The 20,534-nt window shown below is 46.8% G+C and overlaps 2 protein-coding genes across 4 annotated transcripts in view; one reads left to right on the top strand and one right to left on the bottom strand.

The window, feature by feature from the left end:
- The window catches only part of rfx2 (regulatory factor X, 2 (influences HLA class II expression)), a 65,169-nt gene extending 54,456 nt beyond the window's left edge, over window positions 1-10,713 (top strand). For both annotated transcript variants that reach the window (XM_062998809.1, XM_062998810.1), the window contains 7 exons: window positions 610-761; window positions 2,357-2,454; window positions 2,568-2,717; window positions 5,691-5,899; window positions 6,765-6,918; window positions 7,810-7,852; window positions 8,540-10,713. In XM_062998809.1, coding sequence (XP_062854879.1) covers window positions 610-761; window positions 2,357-2,454; window positions 2,568-2,717; window positions 5,691-5,899; window positions 6,765-6,918; window positions 7,810-7,852; window positions 8,540-8,661 — 928 coding nt within the window. In that variant the 3' untranslated portion in view covers window positions 8,662-10,713. The remainder of the gene's footprint in view (window positions 1-609; window positions 762-2,356; window positions 2,455-2,567; window positions 2,718-5,690; window positions 5,900-6,764; window positions 6,919-7,809; window positions 7,853-8,539) is intronic.
- A 1,506-nt stretch (window positions 10,714-12,219) lies between these two features.
- The window catches only part of fcho1 (FCH and mu domain containing endocytic adaptor 1), a 55,894-nt gene continuing 47,579 nt past the window's right edge, over window positions 12,220-20,534 (bottom strand). For both annotated transcript variants that reach the window (XM_062998812.1, XM_062998813.1), the window contains 9 exons: window positions 20,048-20,145; window positions 19,837-19,954; window positions 19,320-19,431; window positions 19,067-19,222; window positions 18,289-18,421; window positions 14,512-14,708; window positions 14,364-14,428; window positions 14,033-14,200; window positions 12,220-12,589 (listed from right to left, as the gene is read on the bottom strand). In XM_062998812.1, coding sequence (XP_062854882.1) covers window positions 12,561-12,589; window positions 14,033-14,200; window positions 14,364-14,428; window positions 14,512-14,708; window positions 18,289-18,421; window positions 19,067-19,222; window positions 19,320-19,431; window positions 19,837-19,954; window positions 20,048-20,145 — 1,076 coding nt within the window. In that variant the 3' untranslated portion in view covers window positions 12,220-12,560. The remainder of the gene's footprint in view (window positions 12,590-14,032; window positions 14,201-14,363; window positions 14,429-14,511; window positions 14,709-18,288; window positions 18,422-19,066; window positions 19,223-19,319; window positions 19,432-19,836; window positions 19,955-20,047; window positions 20,146-20,534) is intronic.

Raw genomic sequence — 20,534 nt, forward strand, 5'->3', positions numbered from 1 at the left:
GTGGGAGGAAACCGGAGCGCCCGGAGAAAACCCACGCGGACACGGGGAGAACATGCAAACTCCACACAGAAAGGACTCAGACTGCCCCACCTGGGGATCGAACCCAGGACCTTCTTGCTGTGAGGTGACAGTGCTACCCACCGAGCCACCGTGCCGCCACTGTGACAGTATATGCTGTCCAAGCTATTGAGGGTTAAGGGCCTTGCTCAAGGGCCCAACAGTGGTGACCTGGCAGTAGTGGGGCTCGAACCAGCGACCTTTCGATTGCTAGTCCAGTACTTTAACCACTAGGCTACAGCTGCCCCTACGAGTTACTGCCTCTTATTTTCATGTGAGCACTTTATAACTAATTGTAATTCATTAATCGCTTGTAAAGAGTCTGAGGTGCATCATCGTTGCAGTCATGTGTACAGACAATAAAATCCCAAAAGGGCCCAAAAGTGGTGGCTTGGCAGAGTCAGGATACCCCCCCCCCCCCCAAACCCCCCCATCCCAAATGTTGTCACTAGTTGAACTTTAGAAGACGTGCAGACACCTGAGATGAGGAGATGTGATGCGTTTACATAATGCTCCGTGTGTGTGTGTGTGTGTGTGTGTGTGTGTGTGCAGTGATGACGAAATGGACGCCGTTATTCCCAGAGAGAATCTCATCGCTCTGTGTAAGTTTGAGCCGGTGAAACAGTGGATGAGGAGCTGCGATCACATCCTGTACCAGGCGCTGGTGGAGATCCTCATTCCTGATGTGCTGCGGCCCGTTCCCAGTCAGTACAGCACTATTATTCCCCATATACACACACTACACGGCCGAAAGTATCCGGACGCCTGACTGTGAGCGTGTCAGTCTTGTCTGTCTACCTACCTACCTACCTATCTATCTATCTCTCTATCTACCTACACTATATTGCCTCAGTATTCACTCCCCCATCCAAATGATTGAATTCAGGTGTTCCGATCACTCCCATGGCCACAGGTGTATAAGACCGAGCACCTCGGCATGCAGACTGCTTCTACACACATTAGTGAAAGAACGGGTCGCTCTCAGGAGCTCAGTGAATTCCAGCGTGGTACCGTGATGCCACCTGTACAACAAGTCCAGTGGTGACATTTCCTCACTACTAAATATTCCACAGTCGACCGTCAGTGCTGTTATAACAAAGTGGAAGCGATTGGGAACGACGGCAACTCAGCCACCAAGTGTTACCACGTAAAATGACAGGGCGGGTCAGCGGATGCTGAGGAACATAGTGCGCAGAGGTCACCAACTTTCTGCAGAGTCCATCACTACAGACCTCCAAACTTCATGTGGCTTCAGATGAGCTCAGGAACAGTGTGTAGAGCTTCATGGAACGGGTTTCCATGGCCGAGCAACTGCATCCAAGCCTTACATCACTGAGCGCAGTGGTGTAAAGCACGCCGCCACTGGACTCTAGAGCAGCGGAGACGTGTTCTCTGGAGTGACGAATTATGCTTCTCCGTCTGGGTTTGGCGGTTGCCAGGAGACGGTACCTGTCTGACTGTATTGTGCCGAGTGTAAAGTGTGGTGGAGGGGGGATTATGGTGTGGGGGTGTTTTTCAGGAGTTGGGCTCATTAAGGAACTCTTAATGCTTCAGCGTACCAAGAGATTTTGGCCAATTTCATGCTCCTAACTTTGTGGGAACAGTTTGGGGATGGCCCCTTCCTGTCCCAACACGACTGCGCACCAGTGCACAAAGCACAAGCTCCATAAAGACGTGGATGAGCCAGTTCGGTGTGGAAGAACTTGACCGGCCTGCACAGAGTCCTGACCTCAACCCGATAGATAGAACACCTTTGGGATGAATTAGAGCGGAGACTGTGAGCCAGGTCTTCTCGTCCAACATCAGTGTCTGACCTCACAAACGCGCTTCTGGAAGAACGGTCAAAAATTCCCTCATAAACACACTCCTAAACCCTGTGGAAAGCCTTCCCAGTAGAGTTGAAGCTGTTATAGCTGCAATGGGTGGCGACATCATATTAAACCCTGTGGATTAAGAATGGGAGTCACTCAAGTTCATATGTGTGTGAAGGCAGACGAGCGAATACTTACTATCTATCTATCTATCTATCTATCTATCTATCTATCTATCTATCTATCTATCTATCTATCTATCTATCTATCTGTCTGTCTGTCTGTCTGTCTGTCTGTCTGTCTGTCTGTCTACCCACCTACCTACCTACCTAAGCAAGTCCACAAACCTAGCTGAAAACATGTCTGACTTCCTTGCTAAAGCCAAAATTCTACCCCGTGCACCCTTAATAAGTACTATTACTCTGAATTCCCGCCCTGTTTATGTTTCTGTTATGAACGTGTTGTGGAACTGTTGTGTGTTCCTGCAGGCACTCTCACCCAGGCCATTAGAAACTTCGCCAAAAGTCTGGAGGGCTGGCTCACCTCGGCCATGACCAGCTTCCCCCAGGAGATCGTCCGCACCAAGGTACTCCGTCTCTTTATAAAGATTTATTTTCTGTACCCCACACACACGTGTTTTTTTTTGTCGTCCTGACGCTCATGCTGTGTGTGTGTGTGTGTGTGTGTGTGTGTGGTCAGGTCGCGGTGGTGAGCGCGTTTGCGCAGACGCTGCGCCGCTACACGTCTCTGAATCACCTGGCGCAGGCGGCCCGGGCCGTGCTGCAGAACACGTCTCAGATCAACCAGATGCTCAGCGACCTCAACCGGGTCGACTTCGTCAACGTGCAGGTCTGTTCTCTACTCAACACGGTTTCAAAACGTGTGTCTTTAAAAGCACAGTGAACCTTTTACCACCGCCTATCCTATCGTGGTGGGTGTGATTCACTGGGTAAAAGGCAGGACACATCCTGGACAGGTCACCAGTTCATCACAGGGCAATCACACACACACACATTCACATTTAGGGCAATTTTAATTGCTCCAGTTAACCCGACAGCACATCTTTGGACTCGTTGGTGAAAACCGGAGCACCCGGAGGAAACCCACACAGACACAGGGAGAACATGCGAACTCCACACAGAAAGGACCCGGGACTCAAACTCAGGATCTTTTTGCTGTGAGGTGACCGTGCTAGCCATCTTGCCTCCCAACTGGTAGAAAACCTGCACTTAAAATGTCACCAACTTGTGGATTTTTACCATGACCCAGATAACTAGGGCTGCCGTGATTGGTCGATCTAGTCGATGACGTCAATATTTTAAGTCGTTTTTAAAACTATGTTTATAAACGCTCCTTTTTAATTTCTACATCGTCTCCGTTCATATAAGCGTTCGTACGATTCCCTCAGCACTACTCGCCGTGTGCAGGACCTCAGTCGTATCTGCTCCTGTCACTATGTGGCGGCATTAAGCGCCGTCTTAAAAAACACCGTCTGCAGCCGTCAGAGGACGATTGTAGAGCTTTCAAAGAGAAGATCAAAGTTCTCCACGACCCAAATCATCCAAAGTTTGGTGATACTTAAACCTGGTACAAAACTAAACGCTGGTTTGTTCACTGTGTAAAGCTTTGATGGTACCACAGCAGCACCGGCGCCGTGTTGCACGTCTATATCGTTTCATTACGCTTCTTAATCCTGGAGATCTCGGAATAGCGTATTTCTTTGCTGCTTCTCATGTGAATGCGCCGGTAACAGCGTAACACTCACCACCGTGTTTACATGGTTTAGAATGTGCAGTAAGTGTTGAGTGAATGTGGAGGTTAGGATCGGGGATCATTCTGTCGTTACTGTACGCTGGACTTAATGAGACGCGGCTACATCTAACTATTTGATCTCTGCTATAAGGTGAAGCACGTTGCTGTGTGTACAGAACAGCATGAACACGAGCTGCACTCTGTTTAATATGGAGCACCTGAGAATGTGATCATATGGACATAAACCCTGTTTACATTTAGTTCTGGGTTAGATTATTATGCTGTACAGTTTAGTGTTAGAATAAAAGAGGAAAATTAATCGTTAAGATTAATTGACTAATCGATAAACAGTCTATAGATTAATCGATAGAAAAATAGTCGTTAGTGGCAGCCGTACAGGCAACACAAACGATGCATCAATACAAGACACAAAATAAGATAAAGTTCATTAATAAAAATGGTGACGATCTGGTCCCACTGTGTTAAAAGATGTAACATAAAGCCTCCATATGTGTGGAGTGTCTAAAGACGGGCTTTAAGACATCATAGACCACCATGGCAAAGCTAATTATTGACACTACAGTATATTATAACATTATAAACCGTTGCAGTTATTTGTTATTGCTGTAATAATAATGTACTGCGTGAATATTAAAATGGTAATACGATTCTCAGGTAAGAAAATGTAATCACTGCAGGGGAGAGGGAATTTTTTAGAATGTTTTAGCAGTTGGAGTAAGTATAGTATTGTGAGGAACCTGTTGTGACTCCCCACGTCACGATACAAAATCCACGCACGTTACATGAGCGTGTATTTATTTACTGACCTTTAAATCCACGTCGGTACAGTCCTGTAGTTCTGTCCACCAGGTTCACCAGGTCCCAGCTCATGTAAACTCGTCTGAAATGCTCAGACTAACTTGAGATCATCTTGGAATCGATGCTCCAGACGCGCCACACAGACTCGTCGTGACACTAAAATTGTATTTCCGACATTAAAAGAAAGGGGAGGATATTTTTTTAGGATATTCCTTAAATATACAAACCTTGCTTGTAAAACATGTCATGGCGTTTTCCATGAGCGAGTGAACCTGGGTTGCCAGATTGCTGCAGAGGTTTTCAGCCAAAACGTTTCTCAAAATACGCAAAAAATGCGCATTTTCCACCAATATTAAACCAGTTACACCAGCATGACATTATAATGTACTGTACAGAAGTTATACGTTATGAAAGACATTAAATTTAATGATTTTATTTGCATGTATGAAGGGTGAAGTTTTTATTGTATTTTATATGATAGAACACACGACCCTATATGCAGTCAGCATTATTATTTATTGTTTATTAGGATTGTAACGTCATGTTTTACACTTCGGTTCCATTCATGACAGGAACGGTAGTTACTCGTTACACAAGATGCATCAGTTCACAAGTTTAATATCTGACTGCACGTCTTTGGACTGTGGGAGGAAACCAGAGCTCCCGGAGGAAACCCACACAGACACGGGTGCACACAGGAAGGACTCCGTGCCAAGCCACCGTGCCGCCCCACCCTATGCAGTCAGAAAATTAAACAAATAAGAATAAACTTAAAGGAATGAAAGAAGTAAAACTTACCTACACATTTAGGGCGGCACGGTGGTTCAGTGGGTAGCACTGTCGCCTCACAGCAAGGGTCCTTTGCATGTTCTCCCCGTGTCCGTGTGGGTTTCCTCCGGGAGCTCCGGTTTCCTCCCACAGTCCAAAGACGTGCAAGTGAGGTGAACTGGAGACACTGAATGGCCCTATAAGTGAATGGGTGTGTGTGTGTGTGCTTATGTGTGTGTGTGCTGGCGTCCCGTCCAGGGTGTTACTGTGTGCTTTGTGCCATTGAAAAGCTGGGATAGGCTGGTGTGACCTTTAGTGACCTTCAGATTAAACCTTCATCCAACCCTATAACCATAAATTCTTGCTCTAAATTCTAGAGTTCACATCCAAAAGCTAGCACCTTGTCCACCTTATCCGTCTTCATGGCGTGTGCACGGTTCTGTATCGGCGCTCACCGTTTGTGAACGCGCCGGTGTTTTTCAGGAGCAGGCATCGTGGGTGTGCCAGTGTGACGAGAGTATGGTGCAGCGTCTGGAGCAGGACTTTAAGATGACCCTGCAGCAGCAGAGCTCTCTGGATCAGTGGGCCGCCTGGCTGGACAGCGTGGTGAGCCAGGTGCTGAAACCGCACGAGGGCAGTGCCAGCTTCCCCCGCGCCGCACGCCAGTTCCTCCTCAAGTGGTCCTTCTACAGGTACGCGCCAACTCTCTTCTGCCCACGAGTGTTTGGGCCATTCCGCCAAATCCGTGCCAGTTCTGTCCCCAGGACATTATATGTATAAATATAGGTATAAATGACCTGTCCTGCACATTCATCTAACTGCACATTTAGGATTTCACGTCCCCACTCTCTAACACCACACTTTACATTATAATATAATTTAATAGAGTAAAATCTGTCAGAAATCCTTTTATCCTGCAGCGTTCGGTGACTCCAGATCACATCCATGTTTTTAATCTTTATATTTCATAATAAATGTAGAATAATGGGGTTTAAATCCATGTTTTAGTCCCTCAGTCCTGTTACCCTCACATATTCACCCTTCTGAAAAGTCACATTATGAACAGAAATGTACATCATCTGTATCTACTGAAGCTCACAGGAAGAGCATTAGTAGGTTCTCCTCTTTCCCTTCTGTATGTTTGATCATATTGTAACTCTGACTGAGAAGATTCGTCTCCACGTTCATTCCTGTTACCTTTATTTATTCTTTATTTTAAAAAGAACATTTTGGGATGAATCACTAGACTGTACTCAGTGTTCTGGTGCTTTTAGCATGTTCTCCACGATGCTGTATTCCATGTATGTACTAATTCTAGGTTAAAAACTCTTTCAGTCCTGTTACACGTGTACAGCTTCATCTTCCACTTAGAAAGCTTGTAGAAATGAACCAAAGGTGCCCGAGATTCAACCAAAGCCCATTCTGAGTAGATAAGTGTGTGTGTGTGTGTGTGTGTGTGTGTGTGTGTGTGTGTGTGTGTGTGTGTGTGTTACTACACACAAATGGCATGACGATGATGTTGATGATGATGACGTGTGTTTCCTGTGTGTGGTGTAGCTCCATGGTGATCAGGGATCTCACCCTGCGCAGTGCTGCCAGTTTCGGTTCCTTCCACCTCATCCGCCTGCTCTACGACGAGTACATGTTTTACCTGGTGGAGCATCGCGTCGCCCAGGTGACCGGAGAAACCCCCATCGCCATCATGGGAGAGGTCTGTCTGCTTCCTCTAACCCTCACAATATATATATATATATATATATACATATATACACAGATCAGCCATAACATTAACACCACCTCCTTGTTTCTACACTCACTGTCCATTTTATCAGCTCCACTTACCATATAGTTCTACAATTACTGACTGTAGTCCATCTGTTTCACCCTGTTCTTCAATGGTCAGGACCCCCACAGAGCAGGTATTATTTAGGTGGTGGATGATTCTCAGCACTGCAGTGACACTGACATGGTGGTGGTGTGTTAGTGTGTGTTGTGCTGGTGTGAGTGGTTTTAAACACCGTGTCCACTCACTGTCCACTCTATTAGACGCTCCTACCTAGTCGTTCCACCTTGTAGATGTAAAGTCAGAGACGATCGCTCATCTATTGCTGCTGTTTGAGTCGCTCATCTTCTAGACCTTCATCAGTGCTCACAGGACGCTGCCCACGGGGCGCTGTCGGCTGGATATTTTTGGTTGGTGGACTATTCTCGGTCCAGCAGTGACAGTGAGGTGTTTAAAAACTCCAGCAGCACTGCTGTGTCTGATCCACTCATACCAGCACAACACACACTAACACACCACCACCATGTCAGTGTCACTGCAGTGCTGAGAATCATCCACCACCTAAATAATACCTGCTCTGTGGGGGGTCCTGACCATTGAAGAACAGGGTGAAAGGGGGTAACAAAGCATGCAGAGAAACAGATGGACTACAGTCAGTAATTGTAGAACTACAAAGTGCTTCTATATGGTAAGTGGAGCTGATAAAATGGACAGTGAGTGTAGAAACAAGGAGGTGGTTTTAATGTTATGGCTGATCAGTTTATACCCGACCACGCATCCTGTGCACCAATCTGACTGTAATGTGTTTTTGACTTGCAGTTCAGTGACCTCAGCTCCATGATGCCCTCCCTCATAGAGAAAGGTAACACACACACACACACACACACACACACACACACACACACACACACACACACGCGCTGATTCATACTGACACACACACACGCGCTGATTCATACTGACACACACGCACACACACACACACACACAAACAAACAAACCCTGGAACAACTTACCAATTTAATTCAAACTAGTATAAAAGTTCTCTAAAATATGTGGACACCATGGACATTCGTATGACATATCATAATAGCCACCAAGTTTCAGAGTGTGTCTGTGGAAATTTGTGCCCAGTTATTCAGAACAGCACTTGTGAGGTCAGGCACTGGCATCTGACGTTCCAGTTCATCCCAGAGTTGTTCAGTAGGGTTGAGGACCTCACTGGAACAGGAACCGGTTCTAACCCGGGGTCTAACATGTCTGTGTGGACGCCCAGCTGGCTGATAGTTCCGATCTCGTTATGCTGGAGTGGCCAGCACGTCATATCAGTGTCGTTTGTCTATTTTGGACAGTGGGCAGAGGTAGCTCAGTGGTTGAGGTACTGTATTAGTAATCAGAAGGTTGTTAGGTCAAGCCCTACTACTGCCAGGTTGCCAGGTTGGGTCCTTAACCCTCAATTACTCAAATTGTATTCAGTCATAACGGTATGTCGCATCTGCTAAATGCTGCTGGATTATTAACGTGTATTTTCTATCTTTCCGTCTCTCAGATCGCTCGTTTTCAGAAGACGTGAGTGAACTGGGCGGCGACGGGGACGCGTCACGGGGGACGTGCGAGCCTGCCGTGAAACGAGAGAGGATCGAGATCAGCCACTCGCTGCAGGAGATCTGAGATCAGTCCAGCTAACCCGGCAGCTTTGTTTCTCCCCCCGGTTGTGTGTGTGTGTGTGTGTGTGTGTGTGTGTTGGGGGTGACTCCCACACTCCACCGTTCTGTGCCAGCGAGTTCTAACCCGAGTGGATTTTGGTTTCTGGGTTACTAACGCAGTAGGACGTCTCTAGTGTAGCGTGTGTGTGTGTGTGTGTGAGGGATCTTTGTGCCATAGTGTCCTTTCAGTGCCTTAGATAGGAGCGCTCAGCAGACGCCGCGCCTGTACCGCGGTACGAATGTATCATCTCTCCGTCGCACATCTTTATATCGGAGCTTCGCGTGACTCCATCACCTCATGAGCCGGTCTGTGGGATCATCCGGAGCTCCCGCATGCCCGTATGAAAACCTACAGCCGCTGCTGCTCTTTGTAGACGTGTATGGATGGCATGAAAACGGTGCCTGTCGTTTAGCTCACAAGGGTTATGAGTGCGAGTCTCGGCGGTGCCGTCGACCTGGCCGGGCATTGTGTCTTAGAAAGGAAAGGCCAAATGAGAAATCAGCTTCTCGTCAATGCAACAGCGACCCCTACTGTGTGTTTAAGGTACTGCCGATAGAGATTAGCATTAAATATTGCCACAGATTGCTGCCAGTCGGCCGGATGCCATCTAGCGGGCACAATCGGTAGTGCCTGCAGGAGACAGAATCAGCCACTAGTATGCTGGGTGGGAAAAGACGGGACTAATAAAGTGGGCGGGGTCTTTAAACGCTGTGTAAGGACCCTGGTTAGTAGCCCGAGGCGTCTCATGCGCGACTCTACCGAGGCACGGGCGAAGGGGTCAAGGGGGCGTAGGCAGGCGAATATCCCCTCCCTAGCAGCGGAAGACAGATTGGCTACGCCACCATAGGAGATCCCAATAACCATACATCAGCCAATCAGAGCCAGAGCTCATATCAGCATGCGTCCGGCTGTGTCCCAAATCGCGTTATTCGTTAGCAAATTCACGCCATCGGTACGTGGGATCTGGTTCGAGCCGCGAGTTTCCCAGTGACGTGGGAAAACTAACTCCTAATAAACCCGACCCCTCAGCAACGGGCATCAATGCATTTAAACGATTAATTCATTATTTTTAAAATGATTTCTCCCAGTTTGGTCAAAGCTCTCGAGCCCTGCGCTGGACAAAGGAGTCTCATAGAGAGCTGTATCGTGTACGGAGGGCGAGGCTTTACACTCCACAAACCGGCCACTCACCGACACGTCTGCAGTGAAACCCTCCTCGACCTCCTGCTAGACGCTCTGCCAGGTGCACAGCACCGCCTGGGATCCGAACTCGAGCGCTACAGTTATCAGCCGATACGAGCGAGCGCATTAGACCCGAACACCCACCCTCATTTTATTTAAGGATGCCGGAAGTATCCATGCTAACGCTGCCTAAGACTGAGCACCATTACTTTTAAATAAACACATGATTATAGGAAGCATCCGCCCCCCTCTCTCGTTCCCCACCCGAAATAGGAATACCTCGACTGCTCAACTGTTTCTATGCTGCGTCGTGTTCAGGTTTCTTCTCAAACTGCTGCTCTGACGTTCTCAGATGTACGTGAGCTTCACATAACGTCACATCGACCTCTCACAAAGACTCGAGCCGATGTGGGAGCTCGTTCATCTGCTTCATGCTTCATCAGAGGTGCTTCTGGGTTCGAGACTCGTCCCTTAGATGGTAGTGGGCGAGCGTATTGTACCGCTGCACCTCCCGCCCGCCCGCCGTATAAAGTGCTTAGTATAAACTAGTGAATGAATGAATGAATGAATGAATGAAAGGTGACGGCAGCCTGTAGGCTGAAGTATAAAGCGGGTACGTGAGACGTCTGCGAGACGTTTTCTGGAGTAAGTGAGCTTGAGCTTGAACACTTAATACGTGTAACGTGAGTGGAGATGAATTGTAAAGAAATAAAATTGTAAATGAATGTTTATTACAGCTCCAGATTTCATTTAGAGGAGATTTTACGACTCAATAGAAGTTACGTTCATGTGAAATGTTCCCTCTGTACCCCAAATTAAAGAGCGGCTGGGATCCCGACACACACAAGTCGTCTCGCCGTCTCTAAATATTTTATAAATAGTTCCTCATGCTGAGATTTATAAAAGGGTTTCGCTTCCGGCGGCTAATTTAGGTCCTTCTGGGGTTGTGATTTTCGTCGTGGCCTTTTCCTCCGACTGTCTTAGTACCGAATGCTTCAGACGTTTCGTTTTCTGGTGCCTTTAGTGAAGTGCTTGGGGAAAAGCGTATCTGCTTCGTGTAACCTGTACTAGTTTTGTAACGCTGTTTTAGATCCTCTGGCTATTGATTATTTTTATGGATTTAGAAAAATGATTCTTCTCATAACTATATTGATACTTTTGTGTATGTAGAACAGACCGTCGTCTGTAACAAAACCGCTTACTTTTATTGTTTTTGTACTGGTTAAAGAAACATAATTAATAAATTGGTGTAAACCGTGTACATATTTCTGTCTTATTATTATTATTTTTTGTTTGTTTCTATTTTTTTTTTATGCTTTTTCTCCCAATTTATCGTAGTTAATTTGTCTCCCCCTGCTGGTGGATCCCTGACTGCAGGTGAGGTGGGTATATCGTCGTTCACGCCTCCTCCGACCCGCGTGCAGCCCTTAGCGGAACCCTTTTTCACCCATGCAGTGTCCTTACACAGCGTTTGAAGACCCCACCCACATAGTCCGGTCATCCCTCCCTGCAAGCACTGCCAATTATACCCGCTAGATGACGCCTAGATGCCGGTTTCAAACCGAGGAAGTTCAGAATCTCGACGCTGGTGTGTTTTTATTATGTCATGATGGTTGCTGGGTGAATACACAGCTACATAAGTCACCTGCACGCTCTCTGTAAGGAGTTTTGCATGTTCTCAGAGAGTCCGTTTCACCCAATCACATGCAGAAGGTGAAACGATCGGCTCGTCCGAGGGCGTGCGTGCAGGTTCATTGTGATTCCTCATAGCTGCTGCGATGTCGCCCTCTGCTGGCTGATTGAGGCGCTGCACAGACGGGGGATAACAGAGATCAGTACACGGTTCTCTGTGCACAATACCTGGTGCGGGTGAAAAGAAGCGGTCGGTGCTGCACATGTCGGACACGGCGTGTGTTAGTCAGCAGTAAAGGTGAAACACCATGGGGGAATCGGATATGACCACACTGGAATGACAATTAAGAAAAATGCCACACTTGAGTGACGCAGTAGTACAGTGAACTAGCCCACTATCACTGGGATTCAGGGTTCGACTTCCCAGCAGTGCTATCGGCCGGTCGGACGTCTACATGCAAGTTATGCTTAGGGCATGATTGCCAGTAGTCATATTCCAATATTCCAAGAATACTGCTACAATAGAATGCATCGGTTGCACTGTATGACCTCCAAAACCACAAGTTTTTCCACCACAAGATGTAACTGGCTATGTGTGAGGGCGGGGGGGTGGATTGGCGTCCTGTCCTGCCCTGACCAGGATGAAGTGGTGGTAAAACAAAAGTAACTATTGATTAATAAAGTAAACAGATCGAGCTTTTAGAGTGATTTGTTATAACAAAGTCTTTAATATTAAAGGTTTTTTGATGATCACATGATCAGAATGTTTTACAGCAACGGTGTTCGCTTATTATTATTATTATTCACATTTACACCCAAAACACGGAAAAATCCAAGCGAAAAAAATCCACATCCAGATTTACACACACGAGCGAGAACTCGGAGAGAAAAACGGATCAGGAGCAGCGAAGTGCTGAGAAACACCAGACCGTGTTTTTTTCGGTCGAGGTCACCTGTGAGTTCCTGTGTATGGAACCCTCGGACTCACCCTGGTGCAATAAAAGTGCAAACTCAGTGCCTGGCAGGAAGAAAACCGGGCGTGGTCCGTCTCACAACAAACATCCAGCCATGTACTTCCCTAAAAACACAAGAATGGACATTTTAACACTATACAACAAATACACCGATCAACCATAACATTATAACCACCTCCTTTTTATTTTATCAGCTCCACTTACCATATAGAAGCACTTTGTAGTTCTACAATTACTGACTGTAGTCCATCTGTTTCTCTGCATGCTTTGTTACCCCCTTTCACCCTGTTCTTCAATGGTCAGGACCCCCACAGAGCAGGTATTATTTAGGTGGTGGATGATTCTCAGCACTGCAGTGACACTGACATGGTGGTGGTGTGTTAGTGTGTGTTGTGCTGGTATGAGTGGATCAACAGTTTTTAAACACCTCACTGTCTCTGCTGGACTGAGAATAGTCCACCAACCAAAAATATCCAGCCAACAGCGCCCCGTGGGCAGCGTCCTGTGAGCACTGATGAAGGTCTAGAAGATGAGCGACTCAAACAGCAGCAATAGATGAGCGATCGTCTCTGACTTTACATCTACAAGGTGGACCGACTAGGTAGGAGTGTCTAATAGAGTGGACAGTGAGTGGACACGGTGTTTAAAAACTCCAGCAGCGCTGCTGTGTCTGATCCACTCATACCGGCACAACACACATTAACACACCACCACCATGTCAGTGTCACTGCAGTGCTGAGAATCATCCACCACCTAAATAATACCTGCTCTGTGGGGGTCCTGACCACTGAAGAACAGCATGAAAGGGGGTAACAAAGCATGCAGAGAAACAGATGGACTACAGTCAGTAATTGTAGAACTACAAAGTGCTTCTATATGGTAAGTGGAGCTTACCATTGCTGGATTGTAGACTAGCTAGGAAGATTCACCACTGTTTCACGTTTTCTCTATTGAAAAATAATAGCTCTCGGTGTGGTTCGCTGGACTCCAGAAGCCTCAGAATTGGCTCTGTAACCTTTTCAAACTGATTGAAGTAACGTGCTGCTCATTGAGATCTTTCTGCTAATTCGTACCTGGGTGCTATTTAGACTCGTTAACACAGGCAGTAATTAGGCCCGGGCGTGGCTGATCTCGTTATCATGTAGATTTTATAAGCTGGTGATGATGTAAATGTGTAGAAATCTAAGATATAAGGGGGGGGGGGGGGTACTTTATACAAACAGCACTGATTTAATTGGGGAATTGGATATGACTCGATTAGGAGACAAATTCAAGAAAATGCTTAAACAGTAAAGACAATAAAATAAATAAATGAATAAATCAATGAATACGGCGTGTTTTGTTCTGGCTGTTAAGATTTTTCACTCTCATCAACCACTTCAACCTGGTCAAGGTCCAGGATACCACTGGGAAACACTGGACGCAAGCTAGGAACACCATTCGAACCCAGATCTCAGAGGCTGTGCCACCCGAGCGCTTGTAAACCAGCGCTCCGGGGTGAACTCGTGTATTTTCGGGAGGGATTCGCTCCCCCGTCTGTCTCTCACCCGTGGCGAATCTCTTCTTCAGCATGGACATGCGGTACCGGCTGCCCACCAGCTCCACGTCCAGACCCGACAGCGACGCCCCCGAACCCACAAACTGCACCGCCAGGCTCGGGGCAGGACCGCGGGGGGTCTCCAGGCACTGCCAGCTGGCACACAACGTCCCGGAGCCTTTTACACACACACACACACACACACACACACACACACACACACACACACACACACACACACACACACACACACACTGAATTATTTACACCAGTAAGAAACGTTTCAGTACACACTCAGTCTGAGCTTTTACTACGCTTTACACCACGTGCTGCTCAGTTACCTTTGCTGTGGTTGGTGGGCGAGAGGTTGGGCAGCTTCCATAACAGTCTCTTCTCCTCAGTGTTCCTGCAAAACCAAACAGAGAGCCGTAGTTCCTCTACCGTCGTGCTCACTTCCTCACCCGGTTATATTATCGTTCTTTGACTCACCAGCAGGCGGGCGGTTGGCACTGCAGGTCCGTGGCTGTGGGTTCGAGCGGGAGCAGGACCTGTACGGCCGTGAGCTGCGTGGCTGGAGCGGTTGCTGGGCAACAGTGGTAGTCGAGGGCGACGCGGGTGACCGTGCCACTGCGTTGGCACTCGGCCGAGAGCAGCAGCGGAGCTCGAGCCGGGTCCTGAGACGAGACCTGAGAGCAACAGACATAACAGCTCGTTTATATATACAGTGTATCACAAAAGTGAGTACACCCCTCACATTTCTGCAAATATTTCATTATATCTTTTCATGGGACAACACTATAGACATGAAACTTGGATATAACTTAGAGTAGTCAGTGTACAACTTGTATAGCAGTGTAGATTTACTGTCTTCTGAAAATAACTCAACACACAGCCATTAATGTCTAAATGGCTGGCAACATAAGTGAGTACACCCCACAGTGAACATGTCCAAATTGTGCCCAAAGTGTAAATATTTTGTGTGACCACCATTATTATCCAGCACTGCCTTAACCCTCCTGGGCATGGAATTCACCAGAGCTGCACAGGTTGCTACTGGAATCCTTTTCCACTCCTCCATGATGACATCACGGAGCTGGTGGATGTTAGACACCTTGAGCTCCTCCACCTTCCACTTGAGGCTGCGCCACAGGTGCTCAATTGGGTTTAGTCCATCACCTTTACCTTCAGCTTCCTCAGCAAGGCAGTTGTCATCTTGGAGGTTGTGTTTGGGGTCGTTATCCTGTTGGAAAACTGCCATGACGCCCAGTTTTCGAAGGGAGGGGATCATGCTCTGTTTCAGAATGTCACAGTACATGTTGGAATTCATGTTTCCCTCAATGAACTGCAGCTCCCCAGTGCCAGCAACACTCATGCAGCCCAAGACCATGATGCTACCACCACCATGCTTGACTGTAGGCAAGATACAGTTGTCTTGGTACTTCTCACCAGGGCGCCGCCACACATGCTGGACACCATCTGAGCCAAACAAGTTTATCTTGGTCTCGTCAGACCACAGGGCATTCCAGTAATCCATGTTCTTGGACTGCTTGTCTTCAGCAAACTGTTTGCGGGCTTTCTTGTGCGTCAGCTTCCTTCTGGGATGACGACCATGCAGATCGAGTTGATGCAGTGTGCGGCGTATGGTCTGAGCACTGACAGGCTGACCTCCCACGTCTTCAACCTCTGCAGCAATGCTGGCAGCACTCATGTGTCTATTTTTTAAAGCCAACCTCTGGATATGACGCCGAACACGTGGACTCAACTTCTTTGGTCGACCCTGGCGAAGCCTGTTCCGAGTGGAACCTGTCCTGGAAAACCGCTGTATGACCTTGGCCACCATGCTGTAGCTCAGTTTCAGGGTGTTAGCAATCTTCTTATAGCCCAGGCCATCTTTGTGGAGAGCAACAATTCTATTTCTCACATCCTCAGAGAGTTCTTTGCCATGAGGTGCCATGTTGAATATCCAGTGGCCAGTATGAGAGAATTGTACCAAAAACACCAAATTTAACAGCCCTGCTCCCCATTTACACCTGGGACCTTGACACATGACACCAGGGAGGGATAACGACACATTTGGGCACAATTTGGACATGTTCACTGTGGGGTGTACTCACTTATGTTGCCAGCTGTTTAGACATTAATGGCTGTGTGTTGAGTTATTTTCAGAAGACAGTAAATCTACACTGCTATACAAGCTGTACACTGACTACTCTAAGTTATATCCAAGTTTCATGTCTATAGTGTTGTCCCATGAAAAGATATAATGAAATATTTGCAGAAATGTGAGGGGTGTACTCACTTTTGTGATACACTGTATATATATATATATTAGGGATGTCCCGATCACGTTTTTTGTTCCCGATCCCGATCATTAATTCTGATCCCGATCCGATACCGAGTCTCAAACCGATACTTGTATTTTCTAGATATTGTCTAGATAAGAACTGGATAATATTGTTCACACAGTGCACACTTCAACTACATTACAGTTATTCACATTAATCCAGTGTTTATGTTTAACACCTGAATAGCTCTGCAGTGCTGAAGGAAAAACATTCCTGCATCCAAACTATTGCTTAATGTTCTTTTATTATTACAACATGAAAGTAAACAAACGTAGTGCAGCAGTGTAGTAGTGACACTAGAACACTCAGAATGAAGTGAAGCTTCTTTTTGAGGAGAATCAGCGTCTCTGCCGTGTTAGCGGACGGCCGGTTCCTCTTCTCATCATATAATAATAATAAACTCGCTGTATTCGGCCGAGTGTTTATTTTGTAGGTGCCGCATCAGATCGGTAGTGATTGTCGATCGTTTGGTTAAATGATATCTGGTTTGTTCCTTATGAGCCACCGTACTTGTATGCGTGTTGTAACTGTAACAAACTTTTCTGTGCTTGTATCGTGACGATGGTTAGATGGACGTTTCTATGCGAAGTGAGTGTGTTTTGACCCTTTGGGGCTTCCATAGTGCATGGAATAACGTGCTCGGCTAACGCGATGTGATGACTCTAGCTGTCCGCTGTTCGGTACCGTAACAGAAGAAGTTAATAAAGTGTTAAATGCTCCCGTAAATTGATGAATATAGCGTGTAGTTATTTCTTTATTAAGCGAGTGCATCACTACGACGCTCGGTTACATAACTAAGCCAATCAGAGCGCTCGATACTGAGATGTCGTTCAGTCTTGTAACACGTGAACTGGTAACGATTGAAGGTTAAGGGCTTGAACCATCAACCTTATGATTACTAGTCCAGTACCTTAACTGCTGAGCTACCACTGCTAAATATAGCCAGATACAGGAACTTCCCGAGCACGTGCACCGCTTAACATGACCTGGACAGTGACCCGAAGCATACAGCCAAAACAACAGATAGGGTTTTGGATAGTCTGGAATATGTTTAGCACCAAAGCTGCTCCAGACATCTGATGAGAGACCCGAGGATGGCAGTTTACAGAGTTTGACCAAAACTTGCCATGAAGAAGGGGACAAACCGCCCAAATCCAGTGCTGACCGTGCTTTGTGTTGACTGATGGGTAAAAGATGTAGTTAATCCATTTAAAATCAAATCCATGACAAAGTAAAGTGTGTAGAGTCTAGTGTGTATATAAATATATTAGCATTACAGTGGATCAACAACTACAGGGGGCGCTACCTCACACCAACCATCATCAGCATCAGTGTGGAATACGGTTCAGCTCCACATGTATCTGTGTTTATCTGGATTCTCCTCCCTGTTTCACTTTTAAACTTGTGTTACAGCTCCAGCTTCTGAGAAATGGTGAGAATCAGAATCAGCTTCTCCCAGAGTCTAAAACGCTTCTGGTTCAGAATAAAGCTTAACGTGGTTTAATGTAGTAAAAGAAGGAGACAGGAGCACTAAACTTCTCTTCATTATTACTGCTCATAAGTTCCTCCACTAATCACATTCCTCACTCACTGTTTTACTACAATAAGTCACGCTGAGTTTTGAAGTGGTTTTGTCACTTCTCATGTAAATGCGCCGGTGCTGAAGGGAATCAAACATCTCCACCATTAAGAAGCGTCAGGAAACGATAAAGAAGTAAAACTAAAGTGCAGCTTTTATTGTATTTTTATTGATGTGTAACTGTTAGTAATTGTATTTCAGTGTGTTTATATTATATTTGTGTTATTTTCAGTGTTTAAGTGTCAAAAACAACCTCATTATTTTACACGAGACTAAAATATCTGCAGCTCCACGGGACCATGGACGCATTAACAGGGAAAAATCCCCTGGAACTGGACTGACCTGGTACTTGAACAGACCCACGTTGTAGTAGGAAGCTTGGGGATTGAGCTCGGCCTCCTTCTGGAGGTGAACCGTCAGAGCCTGCATGTTGAACCAGAAATCTTTGGCGTGCGGGTCGTTCTGAGACGGGTCGCTGCTCACAGAGAAAGAAAACCCAAAATGATTCATGATTCCAGCTAAATACAAAACGCGGCCAAAAGTATGTGGACATGCGTCCTAATTACTGAGCTACATTTACATTTTCGGGATTTAGCGGACGCTTTTATCCAAAGTGACTTACAGCACTGTGACAGTACACTGTCTAAGCAATTGAGGGCCTTGCTCAAGGGCCCAACAGTGGCAACCTGGCGGTGGTGGGGCTTGAACCAGCAACCTTTCAATTACTAGTCCAGTACCTGAACCACTAGTCTACAACTGCTACTGTAATTGGATTTAATAAATTTTAATGAGTTTCAACTTTAAGGCAACAGTTTGGGGAAGGCCCCGACATGGTTCTGAGTTTGGTGTCTCCAGTTGCCTAAATAGAGCCCTCACTGAACATGACCGGGAGGAATCGGAATGTCCACTGTAAGTTAGGACTCACGTGCTATCGACTGGCCCGGCGTCTACGCAGTGTTTCCTGGTGGAACCGGGCCCACCGCTACCCTGACCAGCACAGAGCAGTTGAATGAAAATAAAATGAATGAATGAAATGTACAACATCATCACGGTTAGGTGTCCACATACTTTTGACCACGACGTGTATTTGACCCTATATTTAGCTTTAATGTCAACTGACCTGTAGAGAAGCTTCTGATTGGGCAGGAAGTGATCCACCCGAGAGACGTCAACCAGTCGGAAGCAGAGCACCGGCGGGTTAGGGTTGGCTGATAATATGCGAATGATTCCAGCTGGGAATGACATGGTGAGGTCGCCAGTGATCTTCACTAGACACCTGACACACACACACACACACACACACACAGTTAACAACATAACTACAATCTTACAATACACCAAAAGGACAGAAATAATAAAATCAGAACGCTGACCGGTTGTTTTCTCCTCCTTTGAAGTAAGCGTTTATGTACTCTGTAAATGCAGCGGCGACCGGCCACGACTCCTGAGCGCTCAGGGTGATGGGACTCGGCCCTCGGGACAAGCCTACCAGATCAAACACACACACACACACACACACACACACACACACACACACACACACACGGTGGTAAACATGAGGGTTTATTTAGAATAACAAGCCAAAAAGGACCACACAGATTGGGAGTATACACCGATCAGCCATGACATTGTTTCTACACTCACTGCCCATTTTATCAGCTCCACTTACCATATAGAAGCACTTTGTAGTTCTACAATTACTGACTGTAGTCCATCTGTTTCTCTACATGCTTTGTTACCCCCTTTCACCCTGTTCTTCAATGGTCAGGACCCCCACAGGACCCCCACAGAGCAGGTATTATTTAGGTGCTGGATGATTCTCAGCACTGCAGTGACACTGACACGGTGGTGGTGTGTTAGTGTGTGTTGTGCTGGTATGAGTGTCCTCACCTCTTGCGGGACTGGCGGCTCGGGTCTGACCCCCCCAGTCACTGGGACTGGAGGAGGACGAGGAGGACGTTGGAGGGGGACTGGGCTCGGGCAGAGGAGATGAACACAGCGACCTGGACTAGAGGTTTAAGATCAAGGGTTAAAATGGAGCTCAAATCAGAAGGAGCTTCGTATATAAGCTCAGTGCTGTGTGTCTCTGTGAGTTTCTTACCTGGTCACTCCCGCTCAGCCTGGGTGTGGAGCGCCTGGACCGGGCCGGACGAGGAGGAGCCAGAACCAGGAGCTCACTGCTGTAAGTCCGCTGAGAACCTGCACACACACACACACACACACACACACACGTTACTCCGGCACCTTCTCCACGTTCCTGTTTCAGAAGGATATCACAGATCCTGGTAATACAGACGAGCTCTCTAGTCCGAATCTCAGCTGTGCTATCAGCCGGTCGGGACAAACAGCTAAACAGGGATTCCTCATAGCTGCTGCGATTACGACCTCTGCTGGCTGATCGAGGCGCTGCAGAGAGACGTGGGTCAGAAGTGGAGGTGAAATACCATCGGGAACTGGATACGACTCGATTGGGAGGAAAATTTGGGCGTAAACAACATAAACACAGATCCTGAAATCAGCTTTGGCACTGGTGGAACACTGGAAACCAGATCGGCGACTCCATGATGGATTCAACTAAACAAAAAAGC

Source organism: Trichomycterus rosablanca, chromosome 7, assembly GCF_030014385.1.
Source record: "Trichomycterus rosablanca isolate fTriRos1 chromosome 7, fTriRos1.hap1, whole genome shotgun sequence".
In the NCBI taxonomy this organism is placed as follows: domain Eukaryota; kingdom Metazoa; phylum Chordata; class Actinopteri; order Siluriformes; family Trichomycteridae; genus Trichomycterus; species Trichomycterus rosablanca.